The following is a 20354-nucleotide window of genomic DNA, read 5'->3' as shown; positions in this document are numbered from 1 at the left end:
AAATAATTTTTTAAATAGATAGGATTTAATTCTAGCCATTATCTCTTTATATTATATAATAATTATTAAACAGTAGAAATCTTAATTAATCCTATTTTTTTTCGGATTAGTCTAAAATATATTAATATAGCTAATTACTAGCTTAGATAGAAAGTCTTTAATAAATCTATTAATATTTAATAAATTCTAATTAATAAAATAAAAGTAGATAGTCTGACTAAGTAATTTTAAAATTAGAAATATACTAAATTTATTAAACAGCTTAATATAGTTATTTATTAATTTATTAATATTAATCAGATTATTACTATTTTTATTTATTTTTTTTATTTTAATATTTTATTTATTTAATTTTATTAATCTTTTAAATCTTATTCAAACTGTAGAAATATATTAACTTTATAGCTAGTTAATAGCCTCAGACTCGCCAGTTCGCTATTTTAAGCTTTTTAATTTACTGTTTTAGATTAGCTAGTTTACAGAGTGGATTTCTAAATTCTAATAATTTTTTAATAAAAAAAATAGTCTGAAACAATCTTCTTCTATTTATTTTATTATTTTTCTTTAATAGGAATTTATTTATTTAGTTATTTTTATATATTTTTTATATGATTACAGAAAGCCTCGGAAAATCAATATAGCTATTCAGCTATAAATAAAAGATTAATTCCTATTATTCTTTTAGTTAGTTAAACAAGCAGTTTCAGTTCAGTTTTAGTTTAATATATTTGATTTATTCAGTTTAATTAGTTTAATCAGTTACTTATTTAAGAAATTGATTTTATCTATCTTTTACTTTACTTTTACCTTCACTTTATCCCTTACTTAAATTTTGTATGGAATCCCATATAAAGTTTGAGTGAAAAGTAAGGTTTCATTAAAGTAGAAGTGAAGGTATTCAGAATTCTTCTTACTTTTAAATATATTTATTAATATTATTTACAATCTTAATCTAAAATTTTTACAGAAGAATATTAACTATAAGCTAAATTATATAAATACAATAAATATATAATATTAGCTTTAAATAATCCTCATAGGATTAAAATTAAATAAAGTATTATAAAATTAAATAGTATCTGAGATCTGAAATATTATATATTAACCTAGTACTAGCTTGGTATATTCTTAAAAGAATTTTATATAAATAGATAAAATAGCTTTCCAGCTATTTCTTCTTATTTAAAGGCACGTTTCGATTAGCGCAATTGGTGCCTGAAGCCGAGCTCTATATCAGGGCCTTGGTCCCATAACATTATCCAAATCTCACAGCTAAATCAGTTTGATGTTTTCATAATATCTGTTAAATAGTTCAAACTTTTTATTATTATTATTGTAATGAATATTTGAAAAGTTCAATTCAAAAAAGTTATCTATTAAAGTATTTAAGATATAAGTTTCACTTTCTTATTATGTTTATTTTATGAGAGGTCTCCCTACCTTAGACTCTCTTCTTCGCGGAGTGGGGAGTTTTCAATTATGTCGATGGTCGTAGCTGATGAGTACACTTTGAGGTATGATGGACCGGGTGTGATCTGTATGGGGTCACTTTCGGAAAAGTCCTATATTTCTGGACCTACGCAATTGGAATCACTTTGTGTTCGCTATCAGTAACTCTGGTTCGTGAGGAACTTTGTAGTCATAGGGTTCTAATGAATGTGTAGCATCTAGAATTACTGTTACAGTAAAGCAACTTCTAACCGATCTCACAATTTCCCACTGATGGTCGTCTTCCGTTTGCCCGAGTTTCTTTTGTGATCATTATGGGCTCTGCCCATCCTTCAAAAGGCCCCAGTCCCTGTAGAGTAGAGGTCATCATGTGGTGATCTCCCTCTTCGGATACTGTCCATCACAGTAATCGTCTTTTACTAGCAACCAAACACGGTTCCAAGCACCAACTCTCAAAGTGGAATCTAGCTCGTGTTTCTGAGGAGAAATCTGAAAATGTGCCTCCAGGAACAGAGCAATAGATAGCGCCCAGTGGTTCTAGTTCGGCAACATCGTTCTGGCCTTGATATGGTAGTATGTATTTGGGTGAGAGATTCGACTTTCATGTCGCGGTTACTGGACTAGACTAGTAATATATTGAGTAAACATTATCTGACTTGTTCCCGAGGCTTTAAGACAGTTCTTTGCAGTTGAGTAAGATTGCCAGAGAACATTCCCCACGGACTTGGAAGCTCAAGCGGGCGAGTCCGAGGTTAGTTCGTTGATTGCTTGGTGATTGGTTATGATCGTTGACCTAACTGACGACATTTCTGTAAGGGAGCCGCATAGATGAATAAGCACTGGATCGCGTGACCGGATTACAGCCACAACCACGAATGCTGGATGTATGTATGAGAATGAGGTAGAATTAACCGCTAGTAGCGTAGCATCTCTAGGAGCTCGGTGGAAAGAGATCGGAGACGCCCGCGCACATCCTTCTCGATCTGGTCAAATACAAGACTTGAGAAAGGATAGAGATGCTCGATGTAAGCAGGTCCTTCGGGCTCGGTGGCAGTGGACGCCGTGCTGGAGTTCCAGGCTGGGTTCTGTTCACGGTTGCTGTGCAGTTTGAAGCGGTGGCATAGGATATTTACGAGCCGCTGGACGCGATGCAGCTGGCTGAGGATCAGCTGCGCCGCCATGCGAGTCTTGCCCTCGCTTTCCCTCCCGTACGCGAGAGGGGGTCCCATGGTGATCTTGGGCGAGATCTGCTGACCAGAGTCCACATAGAATGAGGAGGAAAGCTGAGTCTCCGCGAGCGAGTCGGTACGCACCGTCGTCCCCTCTCCCACTCCCGGACTGTGCGCCTCCACACCCAGGAGCGGTCGAATGATCGTCGCATACCAGCCTAGGACTTTGAGAATCACCACAGAAAGGATTGCTAGCTGGTACCCATCCTCGGAGCACCGGCACTGGAGGATCTCGTCAAGAGCCTGTACAACCTTTGCATTGTTGTTCACTACGCATTGGATGGTCGGGATCTCATTCAGCTCCCATCCTCCGCAAGTTGAGTTCAGACACCGCGCAGAAGAGGAAGAAGAGGAAGAAGACGAAGAAGAGGAAGAAGAGGAAGAAGACGAAGAAGAGGAAGAATAAGAAGAAGAGGAAGAAGAAGAAGAAGAGGAGGAGGAGGAGGAGGAGGAGGAGGAGGAGGAGGAGGAGGAGGAGGAGGAGAAATATGTTAAGAGAGCCAAAGTCTGGCTAATGGAGCAGCACGCGGAACCAGGATCAAGCGCCTTAGGCATTGAGGGCTGACTGGCGGAAGGCTCTGGACGAAGCAGGGAGCCGGGCAGGGATGGTTCCGACCTGGCTGTCTGATCTCCGCCAGCTGAAAGCTGGCTTGGGACCAGAGGGAACACCTCCGGGGCGCGATTGAGCTCCTCGAGCTGGCGAAAGTCGGTTGTCAGGTGGACAGGCAGCTCGCCCGCCTCAGGTACGCCGAGCAGTGAAGTGGAGTGGGAGAAGGCCAAAAAGTCATCGAAATTGCAGTGCAGGCCGGTTTGAGTGTCGGTTGCAGAATCAGGCAGCGTAGGCGTAGGCGTCCAGGAGAGAATGTCTACGTAGTTTAGCGGGTGATAGGTCTTGGGAGAAGCAGCTATAATCATTCGAGTGTTCAGCCTCTCCCCCTCACATGGAGAGGAAGATGTGGTGCGCGAGGTGGTGATGGTCGTCGTCGTCGGGGAATGATGAGCATTCGTGGTAATAGACTCCCGATGCTTGAGGCGCGCGCCTGGTTTGCGTCGTGCGCGTTTGCTTTCCAGATACTCGCAGACCATGTTGCGTTTCACACACCGCGCACATTGCGGCTTCTCCTTGGTGCATCTGATCTTGGATGCTGCGCAGCTCTTGCAGCTCTCCCGGAATTTGGGGCCGGTTGGGGACAGACTCCGCCGAGTTCGATCCGGAGGGGGGCATTGTAAACTGGTCATTGGGTTGCTTCTGACATGTAGAGGACGCAATGGTCGGACATGACAGTAGCAATGAATGGAGTTTATGAGGAGAAGGATCGAAAGTCGGGACGAGGGGCTAATTTGTCGATTGATGGAGGTGAAGATGAATGACGGGTGAGGAGTTCCCAATTGCCACTGCACCTTATCGCTCTGCTCGGATTGGCTCTTGCACAGTAGAGCGCTCTCAGCTCTAAGCCGGATCAGTACCGGAAAGCCGCCGGGAAAAAATGGAGCGGGGGACTTACATCTGCTTTATGTTTTTGCTTCTTGATTGGGTCGACAATAGCTTACTCGTATATCCTTGTAGATGGTCTAAATGATGAAGGAAACCTAAGATAACGCAACATGCAACTTGGAGCAGCTAATCTTCAATTGACAAAAGTCCCACAGCAGCTTTAATTGATTCAAACGTGACAAGACTTTTTCCTTGTGTTTTTTGCCGCAGGGATCAGAGTAGAGTATTGTCATCATAAGGCGTTTTGGGCGGGGAGAAAGGGAGCGGGGGTGGGGTGGGGGTCTGCAGAGTAGAGGATATTCTTAGCAGGTCTGAATGAAGCCCTCATTGACGCGCTAAGTCTCCCATACAGCACCGCCTTCTCAACTCGGCATGTGAAGCCGTGAAAACCAACGCTGAATGGCCATATAAAGTATTAACAAATCATATGAAAGGCAGCAAGCATTCCAGAGAAATTCAGATCCCTGCACCTTCCTACTGTACGTACTAGATTATCGGGGTCAGTTGTAGTAAGTACATTCCGTGACCGACGGTCGTCTGTTATCTCACGCGTTCAGCTTGCTAATCTTTATTTGGTATCCTTTGCAGGCGCCGATATCGCTTTTTGGCACTAACCTCTACAAGCGCGAAACAAAAGAACTCCCTTGACGTGAATGGACTAAGGAGAATTCTGTTATCAAGGACACTGATGTGTGGGACAATAACTAACTGCGTTTCCGAGCAACACTTCTGATGTACTACTACGAATATTACGCCACTTTGCATTCCCCCTCCTTTTCTAGTACCTTTATCATAGCAACGCCCCCAGTCAACTGCAGGAGACTAGGCCTCGAGCTCCAGAACATAATTAAACTGGAAGAGGGAAGCAGGGAAAGCATAATCGTCCTTCCGATGCGGCCGTGCGAGGCAGGGGTTAAAGAAGGCCGAACCGCAAAATCTCTATTCAGATCAAGGGCTGAAGGAGCTGGTATGATTGGAGGTGGCAATGCACGGTGGGAAGCAGAGGGCTTTCCGTCGGGCTAGGGTAACCTGACTGTATTAGCGCTGTCTAGAAGTGCACCGGCCCTATGAATGGTGAAAAACCTGGAATAGCAGAAATTTCTCCAGCGTCCTGCTACGGGAGTCTGATTATAGTGGGCACCAGGACTGAATACTAACTGTGGCAACGCATGGCTACCACCTTCTAGAGGAGAGATCATCCCCATCATTCATCAATATCTGCCATTAGATAGGCCGAGTCAGTGGTCTCAATCAACGGGAGACCATGCTGGTCCGAAACGAGGGGTAAATTCGGCCGCGTTTCTCCCCCAGCTAGCGCTAGAAATCGGCCGCCCACTATATTGCGAATGGCCCGTGGCCTGACTTGGAATCGCGGCGACAACTACCTTGTCAATTAGGCCTATGTGATGAAGCGAATACTAAGGACCTGGATCGGATTCATGGTCTGAATTGCCTGACCAGACGGTATCTTCCTAGATCAGCCACTTGATTCAGATGGATTGACTAAATGGTTAGGGGCAAGGCCGAGGCAGGCGGGGAAACCACGCTTTATAACGAGGGACATTCATTTTGTCCTCAATTCTGTAGATCTATATCCACTGATCACAGTGTCTCTCTTTTACACTTTAAGAACCTGCCCCCTTTGATTCCGTGCAACACATATATTTCCTTACCTGCCATGCTCAATCTGGCCCAGCTCCAAAGCCAAACTCGTGAGCTTTTAGCAGCCCTCAAGCAGCTCACGGAGCATTGTCCTTCGGCCGTCGATGGAACGACTGAAGGCATGATCCCAGGGCTTTCACCGTGGTCAACGACTGGGGAATCGGGGGAGGCGACCCGAGCACGAGAGACGGTACTGAAATGTCTTGCGAAGCTGCAAGTTTCGCTGGCAGGTCCGATTGATGTCCTCCAGCACATGGCGAGCCAGGTATCATCTCCTCGACTCATGTTCTGTTATCTGGGTTGACATGGTCGCTCAAACGCGAACGAAAATACCACTTGGGACTCTCATCATACTAACTTCTTGGTGGTTAGACCCAGCTTCTTGCGTGCTTACAATGGCTAGGAGAGTTCCAAGTGCCAGCCTGCATCCCGCTCGACGGCAGTGCCTCCATCAAAGATGTCGCGGAGCTCATTGGCGTTCCTGAAAACCACATCTGTCGGATCGTGCGTATGGCAATCACTGCAGGCTTTCTGCAAGAGCCGGAACTTGGGCACGTGGCTCACAGTCCGTTGTCGGCTGCTTTCGTGACGAATCCCTCTTACCTTGACGCCGCGATGTTCCTGGCTAGAATCACAACTCCCGCTGCCCTGAACATGCCCTCAATCACTCGACAGCGCACAGCCGGCATGTGTGAACGGGTAAATCAAGTTGAACAAAACAATAATATTATCAATATGGTTACCTCTTCCACCCTCGACGAGACGGCCCTGCCTCGGCTGGAGCGGCAGTGGTATGCGTATCTACGATTTGGCACCGGAAACCTATGTGACACGGCCACAGATATTATATCCTGTTTGAACTCATTCCAAGGCACCAGCGCGACAGTGGTCGAGGTAGGTACCTGCGGTTTCTCTTTCTCGTCTGAATGTTCTCACGCACCCCGTTGTCATGCTGACCGTGCGTGCGCCACACGCAGGTGGGAGCGCGTTCATTGGACCGTGCGATGACGCTTGCTAATCGATACCCTACGCTCCGGTTCATCATTCAAATTCACCTGCCCAGCTCTGCGTCTGGTAGCGGCAAAGATGAGGCCAAGTATGACCGTACGCGGGCCATCCGCTCCCATTCGCAGATCACAGTGCAGTATCGCACACCGGGTACGCCCCAGCAGATTCAAGACGCGGCGGTCTATATCATCAACTTTCCCCTCCCGTTCCCGGGCGTGTCATCATGCTCCATCTCCGCGCAGCTCGAGACGGAGCTGCGAGCACATTTGCAGGCGTTGCGCTTGAGCCCGGCAGCGACGCTGGTTCTCACAGCACCCGCGCTGCCTGAGCGGGGGGCGAGGGGCACCGAGGTGGCGGTGCTCACTCGTATTCGCGACCTCTCTTTTTTGCAGCTCGCCAACGATCGGGAGCCGGAAATCTCAGAGCTAATCAATCTGTTGAACGGGGTGGGTGACAGTGAGGGTCGGTTTGTCGTGGTGAAAAAGGTGAAATCCACAGCAAATAACGGCGCCATTGGTCTAGAGCTCAAGTATCAGGAGTATGCAGACCGGCAGTAGTAATACACAATAATTCATCAAAGAATAATTCATCAAAATCGCTGACGCAGTAGGACTTTTTAATCAAGGTTTAGCTGTGGACAGATATTCTAGGCCACCGTTATGCTCTTCTTATCTCACTACTAGATGATTCGCCAAGATCAATGGTTAAACCTGGGGCATTTTGAGGGGAGGAGAGAGGAGGTTTTCACGGCGTACTCTACGCAATCGCTGGCATCAGGCATCACCGAGGTGGATCTAACCTGACATTGAGAACGACGGGCACTTCGTAGCTTGATCATTAATCGCTACTCGCTCTCTGGATCACTTTGTCCGAGAAATGCCTCTGGTGATGGATTCAGATGAGGACTTTCCACTGTACCGAGAGCCGATATCATGCCCGAAGGTGGCTCGATCGGGACTACAGAAGCCGTCCGGGGTCCTTTCCCGGGATTCATACCCTTCCCATTCACCGTAACCATAAAAGTTCTGCATTGTTCAGGCAATCTAATGTACACCAGACCCAACGACTGCGACAGAGTTTCTCAGCGGCCTGAGAATGGGGAGTCATCAACGCTTTCCCACGAAACCCGCGCGCAAGGGCGGCTACCGCCAGATCAACAAAGCCCTCAACATCAACGCCTTTGAAGACTACCTAGAAGCTCAAATATCCCGGCTACCCGCATTGGCAGACGCTGAGCAGCTCAGTCCACGCGTCTGGCGGATCTTGGGGCAGAATCCCGGGCCATTTACACTGCAGGGAACCAACACCTACCTGGTGGGCACCGGCCGCCGCCGCCTGCTGATCGACACAGGTCAGGGCATCCCCGAGTGGGCGAATCTGATCGCCGAGACCTTGAGAACCACCGGGGCTCGTCTTTCCAGCGTGTTGCTCACACACTGGCACGGGGACCACACGGGGGGCGTCCCCGACCTTTTGCGCCTGTATCCGGATGACCTTGTCGATGAATTCTACAAACACACGCCCGGCCAGGCCCTGCAACCCATCAGTGACGGACAGGTCTTCCAGGTTGAAGGAGCAACGGTCCGCGCCGTGCACGCTCCCGGCCACTCGCACGACCATACGTGCTTCATCCTCGAGGAGGAGCATGCCATGGTCAGTATACTATTTCTCCGGTTGCACGGTTGTTTGCCCTTGAGCGCTAACGTTTTCTCCCCATCCCTGCCCGCGGAACGCGGGTGGGGGGGAGGAGGGGGGTCCTCATAGTTCACCGGCGACAACATTCTCGGTCATGGAACCGCCGCTGTTGAGGAGCTTGGGCCCTGGATGGCCTCGCTGCGCACGATGCAGAGCCACGGCTGCACCACGGGCTACCCGGCCCATGGGGCACCGATCCGTAACCTTCCGGGTAAGATCGCCGCTGAGCTAGCCTCCAAACTCCGGCGCGAAGACCAAGTGCTGGCCGCACTGGATCAGGTCGCCCGTGGCAGCGGCGGTCCCTGCAGTGTGACCGTGCAGCAGTTAGTGACAGTCATGCACGGGGACGGTCTCGATCCTGGCGTCCGGCAGACTGCCGTGGAGCCGTTTATGGAGGAGGTCTTGCGCAAGTTAGCGGCGGATGGCCGGGTCGCATTTCGATTGCGCCAGGGGGTCAAGAGGTGGTATGGAGTACCGGTGCACTGATGGTTGAAGGAAGTAGTTGAGGGGCTGGGCCACGCAATGAGTATTCTTTTTGGCAAGGAATAAAATAGATCGGAAGTCAAGAGTTCAAAATCTTTTCTAGCCGGGGCTACAAGGGAAGTCCCTCTGTTGTGTGCTGTGATGAAGTACCATTAGGCTTAGGTTCTTCATTGTGTCCTTAGATCATCTTCTTTTAGGAGTCTGCGTGGATCTATCTCTACCAGTCACTGTTCTCTGATCTATATCTATCCCGCAAAGGGGGTCGCAGCACAACCCCCATTAAAAATATCGTTGACATTATAGCATGCGGATATCGGTCTATATAGTAAGGGGTTTAAAATTCCATTGCCAGTCGTTTTCGGATCCACTGGCGGGCTGTGAGCGTGCCCCAGTTCCCACACATATTTGGCTTCCACTTACCCGGAGTCTCACAGCCCGGGGCGATCGCAATCACCTCATTCGGATTAGGCACCCCAAAGAAGACCAGAGAGTAGCGGTCAACCACCATTTTCTCCTCCTTTGTCTCCAACCCGTGGCTATCATCCCCCGGAACCCCTTGGATTGGCGGCAACATCAGGGGCGCAGGAGCGACTACGCGGTGCAGGGAACTTCGCCAGCGGCCGTTAGAGAGTTGCTCCAGCATATCGCCCACGTTGACGATAAGAGCCCCCGGAACCGGCATGATGGGACGGAATTGATGGCCATCGTGAACCTCCAACCCCCCAACTGCATCCTGGAAGACCAGCGTCAGGCTGCCGAAGTCGGTATGCGCGTTGAGTCGCTTGGCCCCGTCGACGTTGAGCGCCCGCGCCGACATCGCCGGGTAGTAGTTCCACGTCATGTGGCAGTCGTTGGCAGAGTGAATGCGATTGAAGTAATCATCGTGATCATTCTGGTCCATTACTCTTGCTGCCGCTATCCCTACCGATTCCTTCGTCTCGTCCGGGCCGCCGCCGCTGCTACCACTGATGCGGAGCGCCTCCCCCAGGCATCGGTACAGGTCATGGGCCAGGATCGCGCAGTCGGTCCACCAACCCTCCAGGAACCCTCGAAAGCCCGGCAGTGTCCCCTCCGGCAGCCACGGGTTGGGCGGTAGCGTCGCGTCAAACGGATTGCCCAGCTCCAGCGTTTCCTTGCAGTCTGGGTTCTGCTGGCGGATGGCCGCCGCTTTGTCCGCGTCAAACTCCATATGCACCGTGTAGCCCAGCCCTACTCGCGCCCAGCCGCGGTTGGTGTCGACATCGCCGCTGGGCGGGTGTGCGATTAGTTCCTTGGTGGCAGTGGGTTGCATGAAAAACCGCTCGGCCTGCGCGTGGCTGTGGGGTTAGCCAGTTGGAGTCTTGTTTTCTTCGTGGTGGGGTTTTAATAGGATCATAGAGAGATTGACAGTGAGAGAGGAAAAGAAGACAGCGGCAGGAGATTGTAAGCAAGAACTTACCCACTGAAAGGCCTCGTGCAGCTTGTCAGCGCCTATCCCGTGGTTATGAAGCTGGACGAAACCCCATTCACGAAAGGCGGCGTCCAGCAAGGCTACGGCAACTCTCCGTCGGTTGGTGTCTGGCGAAGTGAGCGCGCGGAAGTCCACCAGGGGAACATCGGCCGGCTCGACATAGTGGCTGCCGTTCTGGAGAGCTTCTTGGGTCATCTTGTGGCGGTGGATTGCAGGCCAATCAGGCAATGATGGTGTCTGGGATATGATTCTCGACGTCGTTTGTCAGCACGGGGAGAGGTTGAGAAAGTTGGAAACGGTTTACAGAAGCAGTCAATTACTTGCACTGTAAGCAAGAAACTTGAAACGTTGCAGCTAGTCAAAGCGAGGATCGGGGGTTCTCCTGGCCTCCCCCTTGGTTTTTTTTATCTTTTACTCCAAGATCGGCCGGTTTGAACTATGAGCGATCTGTCAAGTATTGCCGAGGACAAAGCTCATAAACACATTGAACCAGCCATTCACGTTGTCCGGGACTTGCGAGGTCTTTTCGCTGGTCTGATGGTATGACGGCGCTGCAGGGCCTTTACAGGCCTTGCTCGCTGATTATGATGAAGCGGAGTGCTCAATACTGAGTCGGACACAATCTATAGGAGTATGCTAATTGATGAAGGTCTTGTTCCCTCTTCACGTTGAGATAAAGTGAATTCCATAGATTCTTTAAGGCATTTGAGCATGTATACTAGGTGCGGTATCGATCCCAAGCCTCTCAAATTTCATCTTGTCGCCATTCACTTGCGGACGACATGACAAGATTTACTAATTCACTATTCCCGCCTCACAGAGTTCCTGGCCCACTCACTCTATTGTTGGGCAGTCAAGCTACAATAGACATGAGAAGTTAATCTTGAACTCTTCATCCTGCAGCTTTTCCCGTGCCCGTTGACCGATTCCCTGATGGCCGATTCCCGATGGCCGATCCCCGATGGCCGATCCCCGATGGCCGAGTTTAACCCCGCGAGGATCCGCTCTCGCTTGCACGGTCCTGGCTGATCGTCTCCGGCGGGGACCCTCTCCTCTCCTACTTATTTCAATTATACTCTATGACATTGCTTTGATGCAAGTATATACAATAATTTAGGGGTGAGGGACTGCTCGTAATGAGTGCTCCGCCAATCGGAGTCTCTTTGTAGCCCGGTCCTCTCGGTGTGAGAATCGATGCGGCCGACCAACAAATCAAGATCAGAAAAACAGATTATACATAGTGTAGAAGAATAGATACTTGAATGGGAAATGCAACGGGTCGGAATTCCGAAAAGTAAACAATAAAAAATACCAGGAAGAAGATGAAGCGAACCGACAAGAATAGAAATAGATTTCCACAGCAAGGTAGGATACAATCAAATATGTATTAGCCGTTAAAGAATAACGCAATCAATTATTGACATTTGGAAAAACGATCAAGTACCAGACAGGTAACAAGCTGGGGAAAGTAGGAAAATAACATGTGTCTCTGCAGCGTCTTACAACGAGAGTGGGATTGAACATCCGATATCTTAGGATGTTTAGGTGTTACTTTGGCTTGTTCGGCGGCTCGCAGCGCCTACCCTTCCCCTTCCCCCTTCGCTGGGTCTTGCTGACCCGTCGCAGATCCGGGTCTCGGTCATCGCCCTCTGTCTCCCCACTGAGAATCTCTAGCTGACACCTGGCTGCGACACGGGTTCCGAAGCCAGACAGACTATGACCCCATCATTGCGATGGCCCCAATTATCGCCCCCAGCAAGGGTAACAAAGACCGCACCATATGCAGATTCCGCCAGTGACCGATTAAGGCCTGCGCAGGGCCAATTGCTATACCTGCCAGTTCCATCTGACTAGTGACAGCCTGCAATCGAAACAGCTCATGATTGCTGGGCGCCATAACCAGCCAAGTAAAGGGAGCTATAGCCACCGTCAGCACCCCGGCGAGGGCTAGCGCGCCCCACCTTCGGCTGGACCTTTGGTGGTGGCAAACCGCTGCGTAGATGTACAGCAGGCCGGTTAGGATGGCAGTGGAGGGGAGCACGACGTGACCATAGTGATACAGTCGGCTCCACTTGTGGAAAAGTTGCGGGGGGTGAGTGGTTGTGTCGAGGAGGACGGGGACAGCGATGAACGAGAGGGATAGCATGGCACCTGCGGCCCCCCACCCAAATTCAGTTTTCTTGCGTATCAGCTGTCGGCATCTTTCCTCTTCGAAGGGCTGGCTGGTTTTTTTCCGCCCCCCTCCCCCTTCCCCCACCTCCTCCCTGGGCTGACAGGAGCTAGGAGATGGTGTTGGGCGGTGGGGGAAGAGAAAATGCACTTACCGGCGAGAATCGAGCCTGTCATCACCGCGGCTACGTGCGGGTTGAAGGAGCTCCTCCGCCTCCTCCTCAGGGCCGGTGCGACCATAGGATGGGGCATAGTGCTGTGCTTCACCACCTGCCCATCACGCACGATCTCCGTCACCCACCCGATGGTCATCATGCTGCGCCGCGTGTCGGCGAACTTCTCATGATCCCCGACCAGATGCTCCCGGTACCAGGGATCCTCTTTCAGCCGCTTGTAGTCCGCTAGGTCGTGAAGCACCATTTGGCTGAAGCAATCGAAGTCGGCGATGTTGGCCATCTGCGGATCGATCAGTTGATCCATGAGCGCCCGACTTTCGGTGGTATTGTGGATCTAGTTTCGCGTTGGCGATGTCTCTCGGAGGCATACTAGACTCGCATGTTGAATGTCACGACTCACCATCGTCCAGCGCTTCACTCCGTACTTGACCATCAGATCTGCGGTCATTGGAGCGGAGACCTGCGTCATATGCTGGCGGTAGTCGAACTCGCTCATTCCCGGGCGTCGGTAGCCGCAGATCGTGAGGCAGAGGGAGTGGGAGGTGCTATTATCCGCCGGGCGTGGCGGAATCGGGAGACTCATAGTGGTGATCGGATGTGGCCTGAATGGCAAAGAGGTACGTTGTTTAGAGGAAAGGCAGAGGTGGAAGGGTCCGAGGGGAAGAAATGGACGGACTTGGAGGGCCACAGAGCCGGGGAACTGACGACTTATAAGGGCTGAAGAATCGGCTACTGCCGAATACCGCCCATGTCCAATGGGGGTGACGATAAGGTCGTCATGATCGGGTAAGGGATGCTGCTCGGTCGTGTTGCGGGAGGGAAGTCACCGATTGTGCTGTTCATGCTCTAGCAACTACCACAACGCGAGCATGAGAGAGGGAAGAAAATCACTGGTTGTGTCAGCAATTGAAACACATGGTCTACAGAAAGCTATTCCGATGACTGGTTGAATTTACGAGCCCAGCATACTTGAGCACGAGTCCGCGACCATCAGAAGGGAGATTTAGGAAAGATCGTGTAAGCTCTACGCTTCGAAACCGTTTGCCATAGAATGTACTGTAATCCTAACAACGACGGGCTCAGAATCAACATCAAGTGTATTCCTCCAGCCAGAACCGTAAGTCTCCAATGGTAGGATACTCCAAGAACAGACTTCCCGAAACCACCACGCGCAGCTGCTCCCGGAATTTTTCCGCAATCACCAGACTCATGAGCGAGTCGATGCCGAGGCCCGCGAAATCGCATTCGTCAGTCAGCTCGGCCCGATCGAGACCTGCTTCCGCGGCGATGATTTCCAAGGCGCGGGCAGTGATGGTGTCCGGGTATGTGGCTACGGTCGGCGGGGATTCGACGGGGCTGTCGACTAGGGGCGGAGTGGGCAGCGGAGCGCGAGCAGCGACAAAGGCCGGTGGAGCGGAAGGCTGGGCCGTGCTGAGTGCGGTAGGCCCGGCCGCCGACGGTGCTTCGTGATCGTCCGGGGCTGAGAAGAAGCGGCCTAGCAGAATCCGTGGGTACCGGCGGAATTGGATGCCGCCCACCATGCCCATGATCATCCCTTCCTGCAACACATAGACGTCACCCAGATAGATGGAGGGATCGTCGTCAGTAGGGATCATCTTCACGTACGACCGATACTGGTTTCCGGCAACCAGCGGCCGTGCGAACCGCATTGACTGCCAGCCAGGCGTCACGCAGAAGTGGTTCTTGGTATCGATGGCATCAGAGGTATTCATCACAAATCCAGCGAGGTGAGCAACGCTGTCAATAAAGTGTGGAGGCACTGTCCAACTGCCACCCTGCTCGCGCGAGAGGGTCACATCCGCGTACGCTTCTAGTTCGTGCAAAACAACCGCCTGCATTCCGCGATACTTGGATGCATAATCGACGAGGTTGTTGGCAAACAGCTGATATGCCATCTTATGGCTGAATCGTGTCGCAACGCCCTCACGGGCCAGCTGATCCAGCTGCCCGATGCGCCCCTGCACCAGATGAGCCAGGGGCGCCCACGAAGCGCGCCAGTCGTCAGCTTGGCCATAGATGAGGTTCGCGCTGGCGAAGGGCTCCTCCACGGACCCATTCGCCTGCACATTGTGCCACCGCAGCTGCGCCGTCTGACCGCCGGTCGTCGACACCGCCACTTGAATGATTTGCGGTTTGTCGGGGTTGTTATTGGCGACAAGCCCTTTGAGAACCTCGAGATTGGCGATATTCAGGGCCGGCTGGGGCTGGTACGGGTGTAGCTTCCTGTACAGGTATCCGCCCAGGGTGTAGGCAATGTCGGCGTGAATGGACTAAGCAGTGTGGGAATTTATGAGGTTAGTGAGAAGAGTCAGAGATTGGTAGGAGTAAGAAGCGATGGAAGAACCAACCGAAGTCACCACACCACAATTGTTCATCTTGTGCCCCCAAGCCGCCGCCCGAAAATCGGCCTGCATCAGATCGGCCTGCATCACCACTTTGCCCGCAGCGCCATCGAAGTGCTCCTCCACAATCCGCTGCACGACCGATGTGCGGAGGCTTGAGAGGATTTCTCCTCGAGTAGCCCCTTGCTTGGTCTCGTAGAAGGTGTTGCCTTTGGTCAGGGCCCAGTTCCCTTTGTACGGGATCCAGTAGGTCTTGTCGTTCCAGGCGTATGTGGGCAGGTCTAACAGTCGCAGAGCCGGCTCAAACGGCCGATGAAATTCATTCCAGGTAATGGGTACCCCTGCGCAGTGCAGCGTGGCCAGAGTCCGTGTGAGGGTTGTCCAATTGTTCTCGCCTCGTCGTAACGAGGCCGCTGTGATAGGGGCCCCGGTTACAGTGGCCGAAGACGAGGCTATGGTTGCTCGGATAAAGCCTGTGCAGACTGGGTGCGGACCAATCTCGATCCAAATAGTCTCGTCGTCAATGGTGCTCATCTCGTACGCGGCCCCGATGGCGGATCGAAAGTTCACCGTCTCACGGGTCGCGCGCCGCATATACTGGGCACCAAGGGACCGGTCATCGAAGATGACTTTATTGAGGAGAGGGGAGATTACGGGGATCTGTGGGGGCTGGAAGAGCACGCCATGAGTAACGAGCAACTCGAAGTCTTCGAGAATGGGATCGACCTGAGCCGAGTGAAAGGCAAATGCGACATCCAGACTGACACACTTGCAGTGTGCCTGCTCCAGGATTGGAACTAGACTATCCATCTCGGTGACGGTGCCACTGATCACAGTGTCCTGAGGTCCGTTGATGCACGCAATCTCATACGGACGATCACCAGCGGTCTGCTGTATCTTCTCTACCGAGGCGCGCACTGCCACCATCTTATGGCTGCCTACTTGGCACCGCTGTTCGAGTAACCGAGCGCGATGACCCACGAGGAAGATCGTATCGGCTGCAGATAGAACCCCTGCGACTTGCAGTGCGGCGTACTCACCTAGACTGTGGCCGATCACCACATCCGGCCGCACGCCCAAGGTCGCCCAGTAGCGGGCGAGCGCAATCTGCACGCAGACTAGCGCAAGATGCGTGGCGACCGGCGAGTGCAGGTGAGTGGAGGGATAACTGCCGTCGACGACGGAGAGGAAGGATGGAAATCCCTGGTCCTGAGCAATAACATTGAGTTGCCGGATCTGGGAGTGAAAGTAAGGTGCTTGATGGTATAGCTCAAGATGATAGGAGCGGAATGAAGCCCCCTGCCCGGTGAAGGCAAAGGCAATAGGGGGTGGCTCCGTTAGAGAGACTGGTTTATGTTCGTCGAGGCTGACCAGTGCTGATTCCAGTTGCTTCCGTACCTGTGCAAGGTCCGCTGCCACCACAGCCACGCGGTGATTGTGATGATAGCGACGAGCGGTAGTCGTATAGGCGAGATCGCTTAGAAGCAAGTTAGGATTTTGCTCGAGGAAGGTAAGTAATTGCTCAATGTTTCTCCGCAAGGACCCCTTGCTCTTCGCTCCCACAGTTATAGCATGCATCGAGCGCTCATCGCTGCCTATTCTTGTGCGAATCGGCCCATCCTCGATGACCACTGTTGTATTGCCTCCAGCCGCGCTGAAGTTGTTGACAGCTGCTAAGCGCTTCCTCCCTGCCACACGCGGCCATTCGACCTTCGTATACGGAATATGGACGTTGCGTGTCTCGAGATCCCGAGGGAACTTGGGGTTCAGTACATTCTTAATCCCGATATGGGGAGGGATTAAATTGTTTTGCATCATGAGGAGGACTTTAAGCAGCGCAGTCACTCCGGCTGCGGCCTCACTGTGGCCCACGTTGGCCTTCACAGCTCCAATATAAAGTGGATTATTTGAACTGCGGCGCCTTGATATGGGTGCAAAGACATTGGTCACTGACTGGATCTCTTCCAGATCACCGGCCTGTGTTCCTGTGCCATGCATCTCCACATAACTGATATCGAGAGGATCTATACCGGCCCGGTCGAGTACTAAACGACTCAGATCGGCCTGGTGGCCAGCATGCGGGTGCGTAATGGAGACCGCCTCGGCAGAGTGGTTTGTGCCTGCAGCTGCAATCACACCGAGAATATTGTCGTTATCGGCCTCAGCATCCTCCAAGCGTTTAAGCACGATCGAGGCTACCGCATCTGCTCGACAATATCCGTCCGCCTCGCTGTCCCACGTCTTGCACGCATTGGCGCCCTTTGAGAGGAAATGACCGTTGCTGAGACCCGCAAATGCATCTGAATTTGTCAGGATGTTCATTCCTCCGGCCACGATCATGTCGGTCTCCCCGCTCCACAAGGAGGTACAGGCAGCCTGGATTACGGATTCAATTCTCTGCCAGTTAGAGCAACTCAACTAATAGCCGGGAATCTCAGAGTCAGGGGGAGGGCAAGAGCCACTGTGCAACGTACCTGGATCGTTGCCAAGCTTGAGGAGCAGGCAGTATCGATACTGTAGCTGGGTCCCGCGAACTTGAAGAAATAATTGATTCGCCCCGGGCCGAATGCTCGACAACCACCTGGGATGAAGTACGTACTGATTTCCTGGGCGGTATTCACTTCGCGATAGTCATCACTCGCTTGGCCATAGAAGGTCCCGATTCGAGACAATCGAGTAGAGAATGTACGATTAGCCATATATCCAGCTCGCTCCAATGCCTCGTACGCAGTAACAAGGGCTAGCCGCTGCATAGGGTCCGTCTGCTCCGCCTCCCGCGGCGACATATTAAAGAACGGGGCATCGAATAAGCCTGGTTCATCAATGAAGCATCCATAGGGGGTCCAGCTGCAGTTGAGCCGCTTTCGATCCAGGTCAAAGTGGCTCTCGACGTTGAAGCGATCCGCGGGTATCTTGCGGTGGACATCCAAGCCGCTCTCAAGCAGCTCCCAGAACCTCTCGGTATTAATGGCCCCACCAGGCAGTCGGCAGGCCATGCCCACAATGGCAATCTTCGATTGCTGGGGTCCTCGAGGGAGGAGATCGTCTGCCGGGGTCTGGGCCTCGTGCAGCCAAGGAATGATTTCATCAGTCGAGATTTCTACGGCAGGGTTAATAGTTTGCAGGGCCGCGGCGAGGTCATGGCTAGCAAGAGAGTTTCGGAAGACGAGCAGATGACAGTGCTCGGCGTTTATGCCCTGGGCCTGCTGCACGACCCCTTGAACGACTGTCGCCCACTCAATCCGCCGCGTGAGAATCTCGCGAACGATTTGCTCCAACAACTCCGTCGCATCTTGACCCGTGAACGGGCGCCCGTCGCAGGTGGAGAGAATAGCGAGACACGGCACACTCCTTCCGTGATGACCGGATATTGATGGGGTGCGCACCACGCGACGGACGTGCTCGTCGTTATAGATGTGACCTGCATGGCAGAGGCCACCATAAACCGGGAGCGGTACGAATTTGCGGTTGCTAAAGACGTACGCTGTGCGGAAAAGCTCCTTCAACCGGGCGGGCGGCCCACTGACTGTCGCCGAGGATACGCTGGCCGCGCTGATGAAGACGCGACTAGCCTCCGGAGTTTGCTTCTGGAGTACATCCAGATCCTGCTGGATCTCCTCGGCCGTTACCCCTGGTATCACGTAGGCCCAGGGATCAGGCGTCGCACTCGGGGTCGTTGTCTCCCGCGGCTGCAAGTTCTTTGAGACCTCGTCGACCACGATCCCAAGTCGGAAGGCTTGGCGGACCACTTCTGCGGCGGACGAGGGCAGATCTGCCACCGTAGCCGCGAGAGATAGAGCTGCTGTCGCGAGAAGGCCCATCCCAAGCCCCGTCAAGACGGTGCTGGTGCTGTCCGAAGGGAAGGTTTCTGGATGTTGCTCATAATATCTGGTCTATCAGTTCGAGGTCTCCATCACGATTCATATTTTGTACGTACCCAATAATGGTTCCTAACTGGACGGTGCAAAGAAGCAGGCCCTCCACCGAACCCCCCAGTGGTCCGTGGCGGAGGTCGGTGAAGCTGGCCAAGTTGAGAATGGATTCAAAGGGGGGCACCAGCTGATTTAGGCTGCTTGGGAGCCCCCGTATTTCTTCTCGCAGCGCACGGGTGGCTTCCTCTAGGAAGCGCGCAAGGAGTGGGTATCTTCGATCCTTGCTGCGGCAATGCAGGGCACGGAATAAGGTGCACAATCCATCCTTGGGGAACTCATTGGAGAAGTGGAGGACTCGCAACTGAACAGGCTCTCTGCTGCCGTCGTCTTCAGAGCGAGAGGGAGTGTAAATTGCCATGATGGCTTGTACACAGGAATTAAGTCACTGTGTCTGTGAGCTGCCAATATGGCGTGTGAAACAGCTTGATATAACCAGCCCCTACGAAAATATGTCCGTTATAGCCCATTCCCGAGAGACGAGCCATGGAGTCAATTGATACCGTAGCATTGAACCCCTGACCCGTGGCTCAGAGCTGTCGCGGGCCTCTCTCCTAGAGCGTACAGACCCCGGCGGTGGTCATCTCCATTCCGCGTATTTTTGTTTAAAAAAAGCTTGATTGGGACACCGGCTGTCGGGCTATTGCGATCCCCGGTATATGCTCGGCCTTGCCCTCTGCTCTCTCGGGGATTCGCTCGACTGACTCTGTGGAAGTAGAATCCTGGGCCAAGTGCTTCTATCGACTCATCACTGCGAACTCCGGCTTGTGCCAAAGCACATTGCTTAATCTCTTCCTCGGATCATCAGCTACGATGGTGACTCCGAATAGAGACCCTCCTCTTCATAGAGTGTCTGACCTTTAGGCGCGGACAATAGAGTCATTGATTCTGGCTACGTTGCCTGTAACTAGTGTCTTCCACCCTTCCCGGCCACGAATATTGCACACCTTAGGTAATACGAGAGACTCATGGAAGTTTCAAAGATATATGTATACATAGACCAAGATAATAATAGAATTTGAAATAAAATAAAAAAAGAGAAATAGGGGAAAAAGCATTTCAATCTGTTTTAGAGTAGCGGCATGGCATATCACACCTCGTTCAAGTGCTCGGTCATAGTTAAGAAGATAATGACTGTATCTCAGGATGTTTTGAAATATATCTCGAAGGTTTGGTCAGGAGTGTAAAAGTGATGGGCCAGAGAGATCACAACCGGACCGAACGGTTAAGCCTGATTCGGGTGTCC

General features: G+C 51.8%; 6 protein-coding genes across 6 annotated transcripts; 2 read left to right on the top strand and 4 right to left on the bottom strand.

The window, feature by feature from the left end:
- Window positions 1–2100: 2100 nt before the first annotated feature.
- On the bottom strand, window positions 2101–4088 carry ASPACDRAFT_1890825 (uncharacterized protein). Its single transcript, XM_020198592.1, has 3 exons — window positions 3620–4088; window positions 3348–3583; window positions 2101–2921 (listed from the first exon to the last, which is right to left on the bottom strand). Exons 1-3 carry the CDS (start codon window positions 3915–3917, stop codon window positions 2364–2366), a joined length of 1092 nt encoding a protein of 363 aa, XP_020053377.1. The 5' UTR covers window positions 3918–4088; the 3' UTR covers window positions 2101–2363.
- Window positions 4089–5851: 1763 nt separating this feature from the next.
- Window positions 5852–7328, top strand: ASPACDRAFT_6036 (uncharacterized protein; the record flags this gene model as incomplete). The annotated part of the gene is made up of 3 exons (XM_020203550.1): window positions 5852–6100; window positions 6208–6729; window positions 6813–7328. Coding segments are annotated over 3 exons (1287 nt in total), but the record flags the coding sequence as incomplete, so codon positions are not given.
- A 610-nt stretch (window positions 7329–7938) lies between these two features.
- On the top strand, window positions 7939–9024 carry ASPACDRAFT_54346 (uncharacterized protein; the record flags this gene model as incomplete). Its single annotated transcript, XM_020202868.1, has 2 exons — window positions 7939–8496; window positions 8608–9024. 2 exons carry the CDS (start codon window positions 7939–7941, stop codon window positions 9022–9024), a joined length of 975 nt encoding a protein of 324 aa, XP_020053375.1.
- A 331-nt stretch (window positions 9025–9355) lies between these two features.
- On the bottom strand, window positions 9356–10666 carry ASPACDRAFT_33958 (uncharacterized protein; the record flags this gene model as incomplete). The annotated part of the gene is made up of 3 exons (XM_020200004.1): window positions 9356–9924; window positions 9988–10327; window positions 10460–10666. The coding sequence occupies 3 exons, from the start codon at window positions 10664–10666 to the stop codon at window positions 9356–9358; spliced, it is 1116 nt and encodes a 371-aa protein (XP_020053374.1).
- A 1682-nt stretch (window positions 10667–12348) lies between these two features.
- Window positions 12349–13895, bottom strand: ASPACDRAFT_1890823 (uncharacterized protein; the record flags this gene model as incomplete). The annotated part of the gene is made up of 4 exons (XM_020198591.1): window positions 13217–13895; window positions 12796–13150; window positions 12433–12622; window positions 12349–12388 (listed from the first exon to the last, which is right to left on the bottom strand). The coding sequence occupies exons 1-4, from the start codon at window positions 13397–13399 to the stop codon at window positions 12349–12351; spliced, it is 768 nt and encodes a 255-aa protein (XP_020053373.1). The 5' UTR covers window positions 13400–13895.
- A 12-nt stretch (window positions 13896–13907) lies between these two features.
- ASPACDRAFT_1874409 (uncharacterized protein) lies at window positions 13908–19469 on the bottom strand (the record flags this gene model as incomplete). Its single annotated transcript, XM_020198038.1, has 4 exons — window positions 13908–15107; window positions 15186–17555; window positions 17654–19067; window positions 19117–19469. 4 exons carry the CDS (start codon window positions 19467–19469, stop codon window positions 13908–13910), a joined length of 5337 nt encoding a protein of 1778 aa, XP_020053372.1.
- Window positions 19470–20354: the final 885 nt, after the last annotated feature.

This window comes from Aspergillus aculeatus (assembly GCF_001890905.1).
Source record: "Aspergillus aculeatus ATCC 16872 unplaced genomic scaffold ASPACscaffold_15, whole genome shotgun sequence".
Lineage (NCBI taxonomy): Eukaryota > Fungi > Ascomycota > Eurotiomycetes > Eurotiales > Aspergillaceae > Aspergillus > Aspergillus aculeatus.
Note: the sequence above shows the minus strand (reverse complement) of the source record. Positions and strands in the feature narration are given on the sequence as shown.